Raw genomic sequence first — 16,755 nt, 5'->3', positions numbered from 1 at the left:
TATCACTATTTGCAAGATTCCCGAGGGTGTGTCGATATTTGCGTGGGACATGAACCACCTCTTCCTGCAGGCGAGTTGGCGAAATATTAATTAACAAAAAAGCGTAGATCACATTCAAATGTAAGATCCGATGAACCGCATGTGCGGTTTCACTTGTGTTGGCGGCAGCCTCTGTCAGCGAGCGGATACTTCCATATCTGGAGGTGTTTTGGTTACTCAGTGATACGGGGATTTGTAACCTCGGAGTTTGGTAGCGAAGATAAAAGGAAGAGGTACTGCTGTAATACAATGAAGTTAGACCACCGTTGGAAGGGGGAACAAAAAGGAACATTCAGTTTCGCAGTTCCGATGAAGAGTCATATTGGGCTGAAAATTAACTCGTATTCCCCGCCACAGACACTATCAGGCGGCCATCCCACAGCCCCCCCCCCCCTCCCTCCTCACACACACACATAGCCAGCGCTTTCTGTTTGTATTCATTTCTGGGGTGGGGGAGAGTTGTTTACTGTTAGAAATGATGGAACTGCAGAAAGTAACCGTGTAGCGCTCTTCAGTGAGTTGACTGCGATTTCTTGGGTACACGGAAGTCCTGAAATTAACTTAAGATGCACCCGGAAGTGCTGAAATGGATTTCGATGTGAAATGACACGTATACTAGCAGATCCGGATCGGAGGATGAGCGGGGCAAGCGAGTGTGCTTTCTGATGGGTGGAGGAACGCTTTTAAGTTGACTCGTCTGTATTTTTTCTCTCGCCCAGGCAGAAGTGACGCTGATTGCTGGCTTGCTGCCTTGGGGAAACACTGTGATGCTTGTGTTGCTTCCGAAGTTCAATAGATGGCTTTCGCTGTGCACGATGATGGCGTTAAGTTCACCACCATGAGCTTCAAGCATTCAGACGCACTGCAACCGGCCTCAGCGACCACCACGGCTCACCCCACCGGGAAATTCTGGTCAAAGTAAGTATTTATTACCAAGAGACTTTCTTAAGACTTCCGCATTTGAAAACTCGTCCATCTCCCTGTCGGTAAATAATAACCTGCCCTGATGACCGGGTAGGTAGTGTCAAAATCACAGGAGATCTCTCCATTCTTCAAGGTAGGAGCAGGAGAGACAGATGAATAAATCATAAAGATGATTTAGATGAACATCCCGTTGTGAGGGAAGTTACTAAAAGTGTTATTAGGGGCAGCGCCTGGACAAATATGAACTGTTTGGAGAGAGCCTGCATGGACTGATAAAGGATAAGCCAAGTCCAACCAATCTAGTTGAGTTTTGTGAGTCACTCCTGTGGTCGATAAGGGAGTATCTGTATATTTAGGTCTAGAAGGCTTTTGATAAGGTTGTACAAAAAAGCCTGATAAAAACGTTACTGAAGTTGCAGATGAGGAACAGCACCTCATCTCCCACTGAGGCACTTTACAGCTCTCTGCACTCAACATTGAATTCAACTTCAGAACATAACTCTGTCCTCCATTTTGATCTCTGGCCAGGTGCCAGTCTGTATCTTGTTTCCATGTTTTTGTTTTCAACTGTTCATCATCCTGTCATTAACACTCACTCTGAACAAATGCTTTGTCTCTTTACTGTGACCATTACCACTACCCGTTGCTTTTTCATAGAATCATAGAATCCCTACAGTGCAGAAGGAGGCCATTTGGCCCATTGTGTCTCACCGACTCTCCTATTGAGCATCTTGAGGGGAATTACTTGATAGAGCAGACGCAGCACGGTTTCGTTAAGGGGAAGTCGTGTCTGACAAATTTACTGGAGTTCTATGAGGATGTGTCTAGGGCAGTGGATAGAGGAGAGCCGGTGGATGTGGTCTTTCTTGATTTTCAGAAGGCGTTCAACAAGGTACCTCACAAGAGGTTATTGCAGAAGGTCAGGGGGCATGGAGTTGGGGCTAGGGTGTTAGCGTGGATAGAGGATTGGTTGTCAAATAGGAGGCAGAGAGTGGGGGTCAATGGGTGTTATTCGGATTGGCGGATGGTGACTAGTGGAGTGCCCCAGGGGTTGGTGCTGGGGCCTCAGCTATTTACCATTTATATAGATGATCTGGAGGAGGGAACCGAGTGTGTGGTGTCAAAATTTGCTGATGACACCAAGATTGGTGGAACAGCAAATTGCGCGGAGGGTGTGGAGAGTCTGCAGAAGGATCTAGATAGGCTGGGCGAATGGGCCAGGAACTGGCAAATGGAATTTAATGTTGGCAAGTGCGAGGTGGTCCACTTTGGTAGGAATAATGGTAGGAAGGATTATTACTTACGTGGCGGAAAACTGCAGCAGGCGACGGTGCAGAGGGACCTCGGGGTCCTTGTGCATGAGTCGCAAAAACCCAGCCTGCAGGTGCAGCAGGTGGTCAGGAAGGCGAATGGGATGCTGGCCTTCATAGCGAGGGGGATTGAATATAAAAGTAGGGAGGTCTTGCTGCAGCTGTATAGGGCATTGGTGAGGCCGCAGCTGGAGCACTGTGTGCAGTTTTGGTCGCCGTACTTACGCAAGGATATTTTGGCCTTGGAGGGAGTGCAGAGGAGGTTTACTAGGCTGATGCCGGAGTTGAAGGGGTTGACCTATGAGGAGAGGCTGAATAAACTAGGCTTGTACTCGTTAGAGTTTAGAAGAATGAGGGGAGATCTCATTGAGACATATAAGATGATGAATGGGATGGATAGGATAGAGGTGGAGAGACTCTTCCCGCTCAGAAAGGACAGTAGGACTAGGGGGCACAGCCTCAAGATAAAGGGGGGGGCGGTTTAGAACGGAGTTGAGGAGGAACTTCTTCACTCAAAGGGTGGTGAATCTCTGGAATTCTCTGCCTGTTGAAGTGGTGGAGGATGCCTCGCTAAATATTTTTAAGACGCGGGTTGATGGGTTTTTGATAAGAGAGGGGATTAAGGGTTATGGGGAGAGGGCGGGAATGTGGAACTGAGCCACGACAGATCAGCCATGATCTTATTGAATGGCGGGCAGGCTCGAAGGGCTAGATGGCCTACTCCTGCTCCTATTTCTTATGTTCTTATGAGCATCTTACCCAGACCCTATTCCTGTAACCCCACATATTTAACCTGCTAATCCCCCTAACCTACACATTTTAGGAAACTAGGGGACAATTTAGCATGACCAATCCACCTAGCCTGCACATCTTTGGACTGTGGGAGGAAACCAGAGCACCCACGCAGACACAGAGAAAATGTGCAAACTCTACACAGACAATCACCCAAGGCTAGAATTGAACCCAGGCCCCTAAACTTTCCTGTCCTCCAGCCTATCCCAGATCTTCCCTTTGTCCTAACACCCTCTCCCCTTTTCAATGACACAAAACCCATCCTATTTCTACCTCCCTTCAATTCTGAAGAAGAACCATTTTGACTCGAAATGTTGGCTAGAATTTTATCGACGCGCCCGCCCCAGTTGGGCGGGACTTTATGAGCCTTGTCCGAGCGAGGTCATAAAATCCCGGCTGTTAACTCTGTTTCTCTCTTCACTGATGTTACCAAAACTGCTAAGTTATTATTCCAGAATTTTCTGTTTTCTTTGCAGACTGGGCGTATGGAAACTTGGTTAGATTACATTTGGAGTGCTGTGCATAGTTGCAGACTGGGCGTGTGCTTGGCAAATGAATTTCAACAGTCAACTGATCTATTTTTATAGGAAGTATAAAGAAGCCACAAAGGCAGTAAATGTTGTGAAAACCCAGCAGCTTTGGCAGCAACTGTGGGGCGAGGAAATGAAATTAATGTTTGGAATCTGTATGACTTCTTCAGAGCTAAGGAGATGGATTATATACTGTGTAAGAGAAGCTGGAACAGCTGTAATAGAATAGAAGGTCAGTGATTGATGGAAGCTGGAGAGATTGCAACAAAGATGTGTAGGTCATGAGAGAGGAAGTGTTATTAGTGTTAGGGTACGAGATCAGAATCCCTAAGAACACAACATAACCTAAGAACATAAGAAATAGGAGCAGGAGTAGGCCATCTAGCCCTTCAAGCCTGCCCCGCCATTCAGTAAGATCATGGCTGATCTGAAGTGGATCAGCTCCATTTTCCCGCTTTCTCCCCATAACCCTTAATTCACCTGTCTATCGGAAACCTATTCACCCGTGTCTTAAATATATTCAGCGAGGTAGCCTCCACCACTTCAACGGGCAGAGAATTCCAGAGATTCACCACCCTTTCAGTGAAGAAGTTCCTCCTCAACTCCGATCTAACCTGCACCACCCCCCCTTATCCTGAGGCTGTGCCCTCTAGTCCTGCTATCCTTTCTAAGCAGGAAGAATCTCTCTACCTCTACCCTATCCATCCCCTTCATTATCTTATACGTCTCTATAAGATCCCCCCTCAGCCTTCTAAACTCTAACGAGTACAGACCCAGTCTATTCAGTCTCTCTTCATAGGCTAGCCCCCTCATCTCCGGCATCGGCCTAATGAACCTTCTCTGCACTCCCTCCAAGGCCAATATATCCTTCCGCAAGTGCGGCGACCAAAACTGCACACAGTACTCCAGCTGCGGCCTCACCAGTGCCCTGTACAGTTGCAGCAAGACCTCCCTGCTTTTATATTCTATCCCCCTCGCTATAAAGGCCAACATTCCATTCACCTTCTTGATCACCTGCTGCACCTGCAGACTGGGTTTTTGCGATTCATGCACAAGGACCCCCAGGTCCCTCTGCACCGTAGCATGCTGCAGCTTTTCGCCTTTTAAATAATAATCCGTCCTACTATTATTTCTACCAATGTGGATAACCTCGCACTTGTGAACATTATACTCCATCTGCCAGGTCTTCGCCCACTTGCTCAGCCTATCCAGATCTCTCTGCAGACTTTCCACACCCTCCACGCAATTTGCTTTTCCATTCATCTTCGTGTCATCAGCATATAAGGTATATTATGAAGTTAGACTGAACCCAAACTATTTACTATTTTGGCATTAAGGTTAGGATATGATGTTTTACTCCAGACATGTTTCTACTGACAAACAGGAAAGCTTTTATCAATACAAACTTTATTCAACAACACAGTTAACTATGACAAATGAATCAGCTTAACATTTAACATTTGAACAATACTTAAACATCACAAGATACAATTCTTAACTGCCAATTTATCTATTAGTTCCAATTAAAGCAATATTCCTCTTATAGACTTAAACTCCCTCTTCAAAATCAGTTAGCAAACAACACAAGCTTATGTGTTTGTAATTGTTAATGGCCCTAGAGCTTTTCAAACGGCTTTGAAGAGAGAAAGAGAGCAAGTTAGCTCAGTTGGCTGGATGGCTGGTTTGTGATGCGGTGATTCCAACGGCGCAATTTCAATTCCCATGCCGGCTGAGGTTGTTCATGAAGATCCCGCCTTCTTAACCTTGCCCCTTGGCTGAAGTCCGGTTAAATCACCATCAGTCAGTGCTCCCTCTCTGTCAAAGGGACAGCTGATTGTCAACTTTCATTTTTTTATGCACTACAAAATCCAACACATTTTTCTCTCTCTCTAGCTCTGAAAAATCAAACAGACTCTCAAAACATTAACTCACTTCTCTCCACAGACACTGCTAGCCCTGCTGAGTTTTGCCAGCAATTTCTGTTTTTGTTTCAGATCTTAGCATCTGTAGTGTTTTGCTTTTGTAAAAGATACCACATACTCCTTGGCTGCGATTTTAATAACTCTAAACCCAGCCATTCCACAATATTCCAATGAATCCAAAGAGAGTGGAGGAACAAAGGGATATATGAGTACAGATACATAAATAGTTAAGATGGTGAGGCCAGTCATTAAAAAAGAAAAATAAGCACTTGCATTCATTTCTCGAGCAGAAGGATTGAAAAGCAGGGAAGTTATATTAAGTAAAAAGAGAAAGTGCTGGAAATTTTCAGCAGGGCAGGCAGCACCTGTGGAGAGAAACAGATTTCAATCAACCTGAAATGCTGACCCTGATTCTCTTTGCAGATTTTGTCTCACTGACTGCATATTTCCAGCGTTTTTCTGTTCTTAGTTCAGATTTACAGCATCTGTGGTATTTTGCTTTTGTATTACAAGTTATGCTAAACTTGTATGGAAACTTGGTTAGATTACATTTGGAGTGCTGTGCATAGTTCTGGGCCCCATTTTTGATAAAAGAAGACAGAGGCACTGAAGAAAGTGCAAAAAAGATCACAGGCATGATAATAGAATTGAAATGATATACTTAACACCAAAGGCTGAACAGGCTGAGGCTCTTTCTCCAGAAAAGAGATGGCTAAGGAATAATCTGATAGCGATCTTCAAGATGACGAAGGGTTAAATTGAGTAGATGTAGGTAAACTTATTAAATTCTAACAGGATTAGACAGGAAAATTTCAGAAAGGATGTTCCCGATGGGTGGGGCAGTCCAGAACCAGGGGTCGTAGTTTGAGGAGAAAGGGCACATCGTAGGATTGAGGTGAGGAGATTTTTCTTCACCCAGAGGGTGGTGAATCGGTGGGATTCACTCCCACAGAATGTAGTTCAGGCCTAAACGTTGCGTGATTTCTAGAAGAAATTAGATATAGCTCTTGAGTTAAAGAGATCAAGGAATATGTGGAGAAGGTGAGATCAGGATATTGAATTTGATGATCAGCCATGATCAAGATGATTGGTGGAGCAGGCTCGAAGGGCCAAATGGTCTGCTCCTGCTTCTATTTCCTAGGTTTCTATGTAAAATGTTCCTCTGTTTGGGGGAGTCCAAAACTATCATACTTAAGGTCAAGATAATCAATACAGTAGGAATTTCAGGAGAAGCTACTTTACCTAAATAGTGATAAGAATATGGAACTTGTTGCCATAAGGGTCGGTTGATATTATTGCATTTAAGCCAATGAAAGGAGCTAGGAATAGAAGGGTATGTTGATGGGGTCAGAGGAAGCTTGTATGGAGCATAAACAATGGTGTAGACCAGCTAAGATTAATGGTTTGTTTCTGTATTGTAGACTCTAAGTAACTCTAGTAACATAACTAGACGTTAGTACGTGGATTTGATTGTGCAAATATAATAAATTTTATTTTCCTGCGTGGCCTGCATATTTACATTAGCACTGCCTTTGTTCCAGACAGGAAGTGCACTTGCTGCACCAGTTACACCACTGCATTGTGAATAATGGGCAGAACCTTGTTAACAAACAATTGACTGAAATCTAGCCTTTGGATTGAGGAATTTAATTGTGTGTTAAAAGTTACTAAGAATAATATATGTGGCAGTGCTGAGTTGATGAGGAAAGATGGTTATAAGCAGCATCAATAATACAGCATGTTTGTTTTCCTTTAGCTGGGATACTTCTGAGAATCAGGGGGCCAGAAGCCGTACTGTAGTAATTGGTGTCGACAAGCTATATTTTTTCTCTTTCCAATTTTTCTTTTCATATAAGTCATACATTCAGGTTTGGTAAAATAAAAAGGGTCATATTAATCATCATAGAATCCTTACAGTGCAGAAACAGGCCATTTGGCCCATCAGGCCTGCACTGGCCACAATCCCACCCAGGCCCTATTCCTGCAACTCCACATATTTACTCTGCTAATCCCACTGACACTAAGGGCAAATTTGCATGCCAGTCAACCTAACCTGCACATTTTTGAACAGCGGGAGGAAACCGGTGCACCTGAAGGAAGCCCACGCAGACACAGGGAGAATGTGGAGAATGAAATGGGTCCCTGGCACCTTGAAGCAGCAGTGTTAACCACTGTGCCACCATGCCGCCCCAGTGTTTGGGAGTTCCATACTCCATTCCAGTCCAATTCAGAACTGTCAGTACGTTAGCTTGTGGCAAAGGACAAAGAGCAGCTGGTCTATAAACCACATTTGGTATTAAGACAGGGCTGCCTGTGTGAAGTTACTTGTGAGAAGGGGTGGGGGTGGGTTAATGGGGAGAAGCCTGGAGCAGCTCTGCCTTTGACTTTTACAGTCTGGAGGAAAGTTTTAACTTGCCCTTAATTCATTGAACCCCTTTATTACAAGGGAGTTGGAGTACAGAAATAAAGAAGTCTTGCTACAGTTGTGCAGGGCTTTGGCACGACCATACCATGTGTTCAATTTTAACAACACCAGGTTAAAGTCCAGCAGGTTTATTTAGTATCACAAGCTTTTGAGGCGCTGCTTCTTCATCAGGTGAGTGGAGGTTATCCCCCTCTCTACTCACATTGTCTATACCTGTAAAGACTTGATTACCTGTAAAGACCCGCATTCCAACTATTATCTTGCAGTTGAGTCTGTGTCTATGTATGCCCTGTTTGTGAACCCAACTATCCGTTCACCTGATGAAGGAGCAGCACTCTGAAAGCTTATGATACCAAATAAACCTGTTGGACTTTAATCTGGTGTTGTGAGATTTCTTACTGTGTCCACCCAGTCTAATGCTGGCATCTCCACATTGTGTTCAATTTTGGCCATCATATGAAGGAAGGATATAATTTCATTGGAAGCAATACAGTGAAGGTTCTCTAGATTGGCCTCTGGGATGACAGGGTTGTCCTAGGATGAACGGCTAGATAAATTGGGTCCATATTTTCTGGTGTTTTATCTTTATTAGTCTATCTCGACCCTGCATAATTTTAAATACTTCTATGAAATCTCCACTCAGCCTTTTCTGTTCTAAGGAAGGCAATATCGATTTCTCCAACACTTCCACGTAACTCTAATCCCTCAATCCCAGAAACTTTCTAGTAAATTCCTCTTTTGTGTCCTCTCAAACTTTCACATTCTTCCTAAAGGTGGTGCCCTGAACAATATTCACACTGGAACTGAACTGTCTTATACAGTTTTGCACAATCCCTGGCTTTTGTAATTTATGTCACTATATAAAGCCAAAAGGGTCCCATGTGCTTAATTAACTGCTTTGTTAACCTATCCTCCCACTTTACAGATTTGTCCCTAAACACTCCTAAGTTTCTGATCTTGCAACTCCCTTAAAATCATTCCATTGATTTGGTCTTCTTGTTCTATCATCATCAATTACCTCACACCTGCCTACATTAAATTTCATTCACATTGAGTCCACCAGCCTATGTACGCGAAGTCTAATGCAATCTTCACCACTGTTTACTGCATTGGAAACCTAAGAACATACACCTCCAACTTTTGTGTTATTTGCTGATTTAAAGATTGTGCCTGTGATCCCAATCCTACAATGTATATCTAAAATGGCAGTGATCCTCACACTGAACCCACTGTATACCTGGGGTGGTATGGTGACATAATGGTTAGCACTGCTGCCTCACAGTGCCAGCGACCTGCGTTCCATTCCAGCCTTGGATGACTGTCTGTGGAGTTTGCACATTCTCTCTGTGTCTGCATGGGTTTCCTCTGGCTGCTCCGGTTAGGTGTGTTGGTTAGGTTGATTGGCCATGCTAAATTATCCTTTAGGGTCGGGTGGACTAGCAGGATAAATACTTGAGATTATGAGGATAAGATCTGGGTGGGATTGTTGTTGGCACAGGCTCAGTGGTCGGAATGGCCTCCTTCTGCACTGTAGGGATTCAACACCTCCCTCCAGTATGAAATATTCACCATAACTGTGTCTGGTATCCCCTTAACCAGTTCTTTGTAAAGAATTACCACATTTACTTATTCTAATTTGTTGACTTTTTTTGCTCAGAAGAATCTTCCCTCTACTTTTCCGATACAATGAGCAGTCAGTCCCCACAGTGGCAGAAGTTTCTGGAAGTGCCTGAAGATTGGGAAATTCGGGGCGATTCAGCATTTCACTAATAAAAACATCAATCACTGGAAATAATTAGCGGGTTTAGCAGCATTTACTTGCTCTGTTTTTCTGTCCACAGATGCTGCCAGACCTGCTAAGTATTTCCAGTTTTTTTTAATTTCAACTTTACAGCATCTGTAGTCCTTGGGATTGGATATAGTGTTTTGAGATGGATAAAAAACTGGTTGATAGAAAGTAAACAAAGAGTAGGAATAAACAGGCCTTTTTCCAGAAGGCAAGCAGTGACGAGTGAGGTACTGCAAGAAGTGGTGTGAGGACCCCAGCTATTCACAATATATATTCATGATTTAGATGAGGGAACTAAATGCAATAGCTCCAAATTTGCAAATTACACAAAGAGGGTGAGCTGTGAGGAGGATATAAAGATGCTTCAGTGTGATTTAGACAACCTGAGTGAGTGGGCAGATGCATGGTAGATGTAGAATATAGTCCATATCATCCAGACCAGGCAACATGCTGGTAAATCTCTTTTGCATCCTTTCTAATGTATCAACATCCTTCAGATAGTGTGGCAACCTGAATCGTACACAGTACTCCAAATGCGGCCTAACTAAAGTCTTACACAGCTGCAACATGATTTTCCAATTCCTATACTCAACACCCCGATCAGTGAGATCTCTTGACCACCTTGTCCATGAGTTGCCACCTTCAGGGAACTGCATGCCTAGATCCCTCTGCATGCTAATATTTTGAAGGGATCTACCATTTATGTGCACTTTCCTTCTGCAGTAGACCTTCCAAATTGCATCACTTCACATTTGTCTAGGTTAGATTCCTCCTGCCATCTTTTGGCCCAGTCCTCCAACTGATTTATATCCTGCTGTATCTTCTGACAATTCTCCTCACAATCTGCTACTCCCACAATTTTTGCATCATCTGCAAATTTACTTATCAGATATTTTCTTCCAAATCATTTACATATATATTACAAACAACAGAGGTCGCAGCACAGATTCTTGTGGAACACCGCTTGTCACAGACCTCCAGTTAGAAAAGTATCCTTCCACTTCTACTGTCTGCTTTCTATGCCCAAGCTAATTTTGTATCCATCTTACCAGCTCACCTTGGATCCCATATGACTTCACCTTCTGGACCAGCCTGCATGAGGAACCTTATCAAAAGCTTTACTAAAATCCATGTATACACCATCCGCTGCCCAGCCCTGGTCAATTTTTCTTGTCACTTCAAGTTTGTGAGACATGACCTCCCCTTCACAAAACTATTTTGTCTATTACTAATAAGTCTATTCTCTTTCAGATGTTCAGCCATTTTTATAACTTTATAATTTACAATTGACCAGAGCTAATGGCCACATAGACAGGGAGAATCTCAAAGCCAGCCTGGAGTACCAGCCCCAGACCTGCTGCTGAGAGGTCATCTCCAGGTAGCTAGTGTGTCCCTGACAATGCTGAAAAACTCTAGTCAGCCTCTAATCATAGAATCATAGAATCCTACAGTGCAGAATGAGCCATTTGGCCCATTGAGTCTTCACTGACTTTCTGACAGAATGTCTTACCCAGTCCTGCTCCCTGTAGCCCCATGTATTTACCCTACTAATCACCCTAACTGATACATCTTAGGCGACTAAGGGACAATTTAACATGGCTTATAAACCTAACCTGCACTCTGTCGGGTGGGGTGGGGAAAACCAGAGCACCCGACAGAGTGGTAGGGGGATTGAATTTAGGAGTCGCAGCGTCATGTTGCAACTGTACACAACTCTGGTGCGGCCGCACTTGGAGTACTGTGTGCAGTTCTGGTCCCCACATTACAGGAAGGATGTGGAGGCTTTGGAGAGGGTGCAGAGGAGGTTTACCAGGATGTTGCCTGGTATGGAGGGGAGGTCCTATGAGGAGAGACTGAGGGATTTGGGGTTGTTTTCGCTGGAAAGAAGGCGGCTAAGAGGGGATCTTATTGAAACATATAAGATGATTAGAGGTTTAGATAGGGTGGACAGTGATAGCCTTTTTCCTCGGATGGAGAAAGCTAGCACGAGGGGGCATGGCTTTAAATTAAGGGGGGGTAGTTATAGGATGGGTGTCAGGGGTAGGTTCTTTACCCAGAGGGTGGTGAGGGATTGGAATGCCCTGCCTGCTGCGGTTGTAAATGCGCCTAGTTTGGGGGCGTTTAAGAGATCCGTGGATAGGTATATGGACGAAAAGGGATTGGTTTAGGTTAGAGGGTCAGTGTTTTTTAACTGGTCGGCGCAACATCGTGGGCCGAAGGGCCTGCTCTGTGCTGTAATGTTCTATGTTCTATGTTCACCTGAAGGAAACCCACGCAGACACGGGGGGAATGTGCAGACAATCCACCCAAGGCTGGAATTGAACCCGGCACTTTGAGGCGGCAGTGCTGACCACTGTGCCACCCATATTTGACCAGAAACTTAAATTAGTTTCCCATTACTTGTTGGTGGGTAGCCCTTCTATCCCTGAAGAGGCCTTGATGACAAATGAACAGGGTGGGATGATTCTGGCTAAGCAGCATGCCAGTTGGCCAGATAGCAGTGTGAATTTGCATAACCGTTTGCCTGCTGCTGTACTTGCCCCTCATCATAGAGCTGAGAATTCATCCCTGAGAGTCTCATTTGTCAATAATTCTCATCGCTTCCTGATAGCAGTTTTTTTTTGTTTAACATTAGCCCTATTTATATCGTGTTACATGATCTCTGTTTCCCTAGAATACAAAACCACGGAAGTTATCCTGCAGCTGCACAGAGTCCAGTTGATGCCCCATCTAGACTATTGTGTACACTTTCCGTCTCTATGCAAAAATATATAATCGCCAGAGAAGCAGTTCGGAAAAGCTTCATTTGATTCCGTCCTTGGTTGAAGGTCTTATGGGTTGGGCCTTTATATATTGATAATGAATGGGTGGTGATCTTATTGAAACGTATCAGATCCTGGATAAAGTGGATACCAGGAAGATATTTCCCTTTGTAAAATCCCTGCAGTGCAGAAGGAGGCCATTCAGCCCAATAGCCCCACCTAGGACCCATCCCTGTAACCCCACATACTTACCCCACTGATCCCTCTAATCTATCATCCCGGGACACTAAGGGACAATTCACTATGTCCAAGCAACCTGACCCGCATATCTTTGGACTGTGGGAGGAAACTGGAGCACGCGGAGGAAGCCCACGTAGACACAGGGAGAACGTGCAAACTCTACATTGACAGTGACCCAAGCTGGGAATTAAACCCAGGTCCCTGGAGCTGTGAAGCAGCAGTGCTAACCACTGTGCCACCCCAGTGAAGGAGACTAAAAAATAGGTGATACACTTTAACAGTAACAGCCTCCCTTTTAAGAGGGTGATGAAGGATTTTTTTTCTCTCATAGGATTGTTAGTCTGTAGAATCCTCTTACTCAGGGAACAGTGGAGGCTGATCATTGAATTTATTCAAGACCAAATTAAATAGATTTTCGATAGACAAGGGAGTCAAGGGTTATGGTGGCAGACAAGAAAATGGGGTTGAGACCACAATTAGATCAGCCATGATTCTAATGAAATGGTGCAGCAGGCTTGAAGGGCTGAATGGTCTACTCGTACTCCTAAGTCCTATGTTCCTGCTGTGCCAGATTGTGAATTCACAGTGTGGGACAGTGCACATCAATCTGAGCACTGGGACAATGTGTCGCACCACTTGTACTAACCCAAACTTAAATAAATACCCCAGGACTGGACTGTACAATGCGTTTATCACCCAACATGTGTGTTTTTAAAAGCTAGCTAAAAATAACTTTGCAAATATTTCAAAATACTTCTGAATTCCAATGTCACATTTTCTGTGGATTTCTTTGCATTTGGTTACATTTTCAACTTTCATTTTGGCCGGAGTTTTACTGCCACGGAATCGGAGTGGGCAGGGGGAGGACAACGGAAATGTCCGTTGACGTCGGTTGTGATTTTGCAGTTTCAGGACAAGCGAGGCTGTAAAGTCCTACCCCTCGAGTGTTATTAGATGGGTACGAACTGTATTGCCATCTCTTTTGAAGGGTGAAGGAATAACTATTAGTCATGCTGAACAGACAAGATGATCACTACTTTGATTGTCCTGTGTTGAATGGTTATATCATTTCATTTGAACAGCATTTGAGTATTTGGGCAGGGAACAGAAAATTGGCTTTTGCCCTCGATTCCCATTCGTGACTTGTTCAGAAATAACAAGTGTGGGCATTCTGGAAGGACAGAAGCTGGCTTCACTGTGATTCATCTGAAGAATCTGCTGAAGCTCACTGAGGGCACCAGGAGGAAAGGGTGCTGAATAGCTCCAGTTCGCTATATATAAGGAGAGGGAAGAGAAAATGGGAGCAGTATGACTGAGAGAGGGAAGAGAATGGAAAGTATTTCCTCTCGGAGATTCCTGCCTTTGATTCTAACAAAGCTAGTTCTATTTGCAGTTACGGGCAATAAAACATTTACTTTGAAGTCTGTTAGTTGCTCATGTTCTTGGGAAAATGGTTCATGTCACAGCGTGCATTATAGCGCCTGCAGCAATATGTTCATCGTGTCTCCAAAGTGGTGAAATAACTTCGTATTTCTTGATTCCAACAGGTCAGAAGCCAAGTCATGGATTGCCTTTTTGTTTTTAGGCACATTCCTCGTGTACTGTGTCAGAGTAACTCTGCCAATCTGTGTACCTACCATGGCAGAACAATTTGCATGGAACAAGCACCAGTCTGGCATTGTACTTGGAAGCTTTTTTTGGGGATACTGCTTGACGCAAATCATAGGTGGCCACATCAGTGACAGGTGAGAGAGAAATCTTGTATTAGTCATGAAAACTTTGTTTTGTTTTGATTTATTAGGGGATACAGTAGAAAATACTGTTTCTTGCACGCTACACAGACAAAACATTCCACGCATAAAGTACATGGCGAAAAGGATTAAAGTTTATTATTAGTCACAAGTGAGGCCTTACATTAACACTACAATGAAGTTACTGTGAAATTCCCCTAGTTGCCGCACTCCGGCGCTATTCAGGTCAATGCACCTAACTAGCACGTCTTTCAGACTGTGGGAGGAAACCGGAGGAGACCCACGCAGACACGGGGAGAACGTGACCCTTGCTGGGAATCAAACCTGGGTCCCTGGCACTGTGAGACAGCAGTGCAAACCATTGTGCCTGATATGGAGCAGAATTTAGTGTTGCAGTTACAGGTAGAATGAAGAGAAAGATCAGCTTAATATATGATAGGACCATTCAAAAGTCTGATTACAGTAGGGAAAAAGCTGTTCTTGAATCTGTCGGCACATGTTTTCAGAGTTTTGTATCTTTCTCCACATGGAAAAAGATGGAACAGTGTATATCTGGGGTGCGTGGGGTCCTTATTTATGTTGGCTACTTTCCCGATTTTGAATAGTTGCATACGATAACTCTGGCTTTAAAAGAAGCTATATCTGCATGTTACCTGTACCATAATCGTGTAAAAGATAAACAATTAAATCTGCTTCTAATCATGCATGCTTAGTTTTGAGCTATGGGGCAGATCTTGAATGGCTGACTAACCTTGGAGCCTATTGATCAATAAACTTTCTTTTGTAGCTGGAAACAGAATTACTTGACCTGAACACTTTGTTCTTCATGCAAGTGCATATTTAAAAAGCAAGTCATAACAAATAAATAAGCTTTACCCTCATCACCACCGTAGAACCGTAAAATACACCATCTTGTATCATGTGGTCTGTGCGTGAGACAGGCAAGCCTAACTAAATATCTTTTATTTTGCTCATGCTTCATAAGAACTTGGCATTTTTATTGATTCTTGGGGTGTCAGTGTCATTGGCCAGGCCACCATTTATTGCTCATTGCCAGTGACCCTTGAGCAGGTACTGGTCAACCACTTAAGCCGCTGCTGTCCATGTGGCTTGGGTGTTAGAAAGAGTCCCAGAATTTTGACCCATGAGAGATTGAAGATTTAGTTCCAAGTCAAAATGACATGTGACTTGGAGGGCAACTTGTAGGCGGTGGTGTTCCCATGCAGCTACTGTCCTTGTCCTAGGTGATAGAAGTTGCAAATTTGGAAGATGCTGCCAAATGATGCTTGGGGATTTGCTGCAATGCATGTTGTAGATGGTATACACTGCTGGCACTGTGTGCCAGTGTTGCATGGAATGCCAATCAAACAGGTTACTTTGTCTTGAATGGCGTTGAGCTTCTTGAGTGTTGGTTGTTCTGGGCAAGTGGGGAGTATTCAGTCAGACTCCTGCCTTGAGCTTTATAGATGTTGCCTCAATGTCAAGAGCTGTCACACACACACACAAACCTCACCTCTGGATTTCAGTTTATTTTTTAAACACATTTAGAGCAAGGCTGCAATGTGTTCTGGAGTTGCGCAGCCCTGGTGAAACTCAAACTGAGCATTGGTGAGCAGGTTTCTGCTGAGTAAGCACAAGCCTTTCCGTCATTTTGCTGATGATTGAGAGTAGACTGATGGGGCAGTTTTGATTTGTCCTGTATTATGTGGAAAGGAAATGCCTCATGAATGGATATCAACCTGAAACTTTGGGCATAACTAAATACAGGCAGTTGAAAGCTCAACATCTGCCAGGAAAGCTGGCAGCATTCCCGCTGAGCCAGTCTCCAGGGGCTCTGAGAGAATTAAATCCCTAACTGGCAGTCCTGCTGCCAGAGCTCCTGGATCTACAGAGGATATGTAATTATAGGACCTCCCCAGCGGAGTAGGAAGTCCGACCTCTAGGATCTGCCATGCAGTCGAGGCCAACAGCTCTCCGTTCCCAGCAGTACTCCCAGGAGCAGTGGCTGCTGCTGGTAATATTAGCTTTCACCGGGGCTCATTGTGGGATCACAGGGGAAAGATAAGTGATGGTGGGATGGGGGTTGCTGGGCTGTGGGAGTGGGGTGGATGGGGAGGGGGGAGGGATTTGGAGGAAAGGGCAGTGGAGAGGCTCTTGCTGGGCCCTCATTTCTTGATGCTGGGAGCAGTGCCAGGATATGCCCCTCTCCCCTTGGAGCTGTACTTAGCTGTGCATCCCAATTGGTGCCCTTCATCTCGTTTGCTTTTTTAA

General features: G+C 44.3%; 1 protein-coding gene across 2 annotated transcripts in view; it reads left to right on the top strand.

Annotated features, from left to right (window-relative positions):
- The first annotated feature begins 554 nt into the window (after positions 1-554).
- The window catches only part of slc17a9b (solute carrier family 17 member 9b), a 56,550-nt gene continuing 40,349 nt past the window's right edge, over positions 555-16,755 (top strand). The window contains exons 1-2 of one of the 2 annotated variants that reach the window (XM_080204879.1): positions 555-957; positions 14,281-14,478. In XM_080204879.1, the coding sequence (XP_080061005.1) occupies positions 836-957; positions 14,281-14,478 (320 nt within the window). In that variant the 5' untranslated portion in view covers positions 555-835. The remainder of the gene's footprint in view (positions 958-14,280; positions 14,479-16,755) is intronic. The other variant, XM_080204880.1, reaches the window with a different exon arrangement.

Source organism: Carcharhinus amblyrhynchos, chromosome 16 (genome assembly GCF_965287045.1).
Source record: "Carcharhinus amblyrhynchos chromosome 16, sCarAmb.v2.hapA, whole genome shotgun sequence".
Lineage (NCBI taxonomy): Eukaryota > Metazoa > Chordata > Chondrichthyes > Carcharhiniformes > Carcharhinidae > Carcharhinus > Carcharhinus amblyrhynchos.
This window is presented reverse-complemented; position numbering and strand designations above follow the sequence as displayed.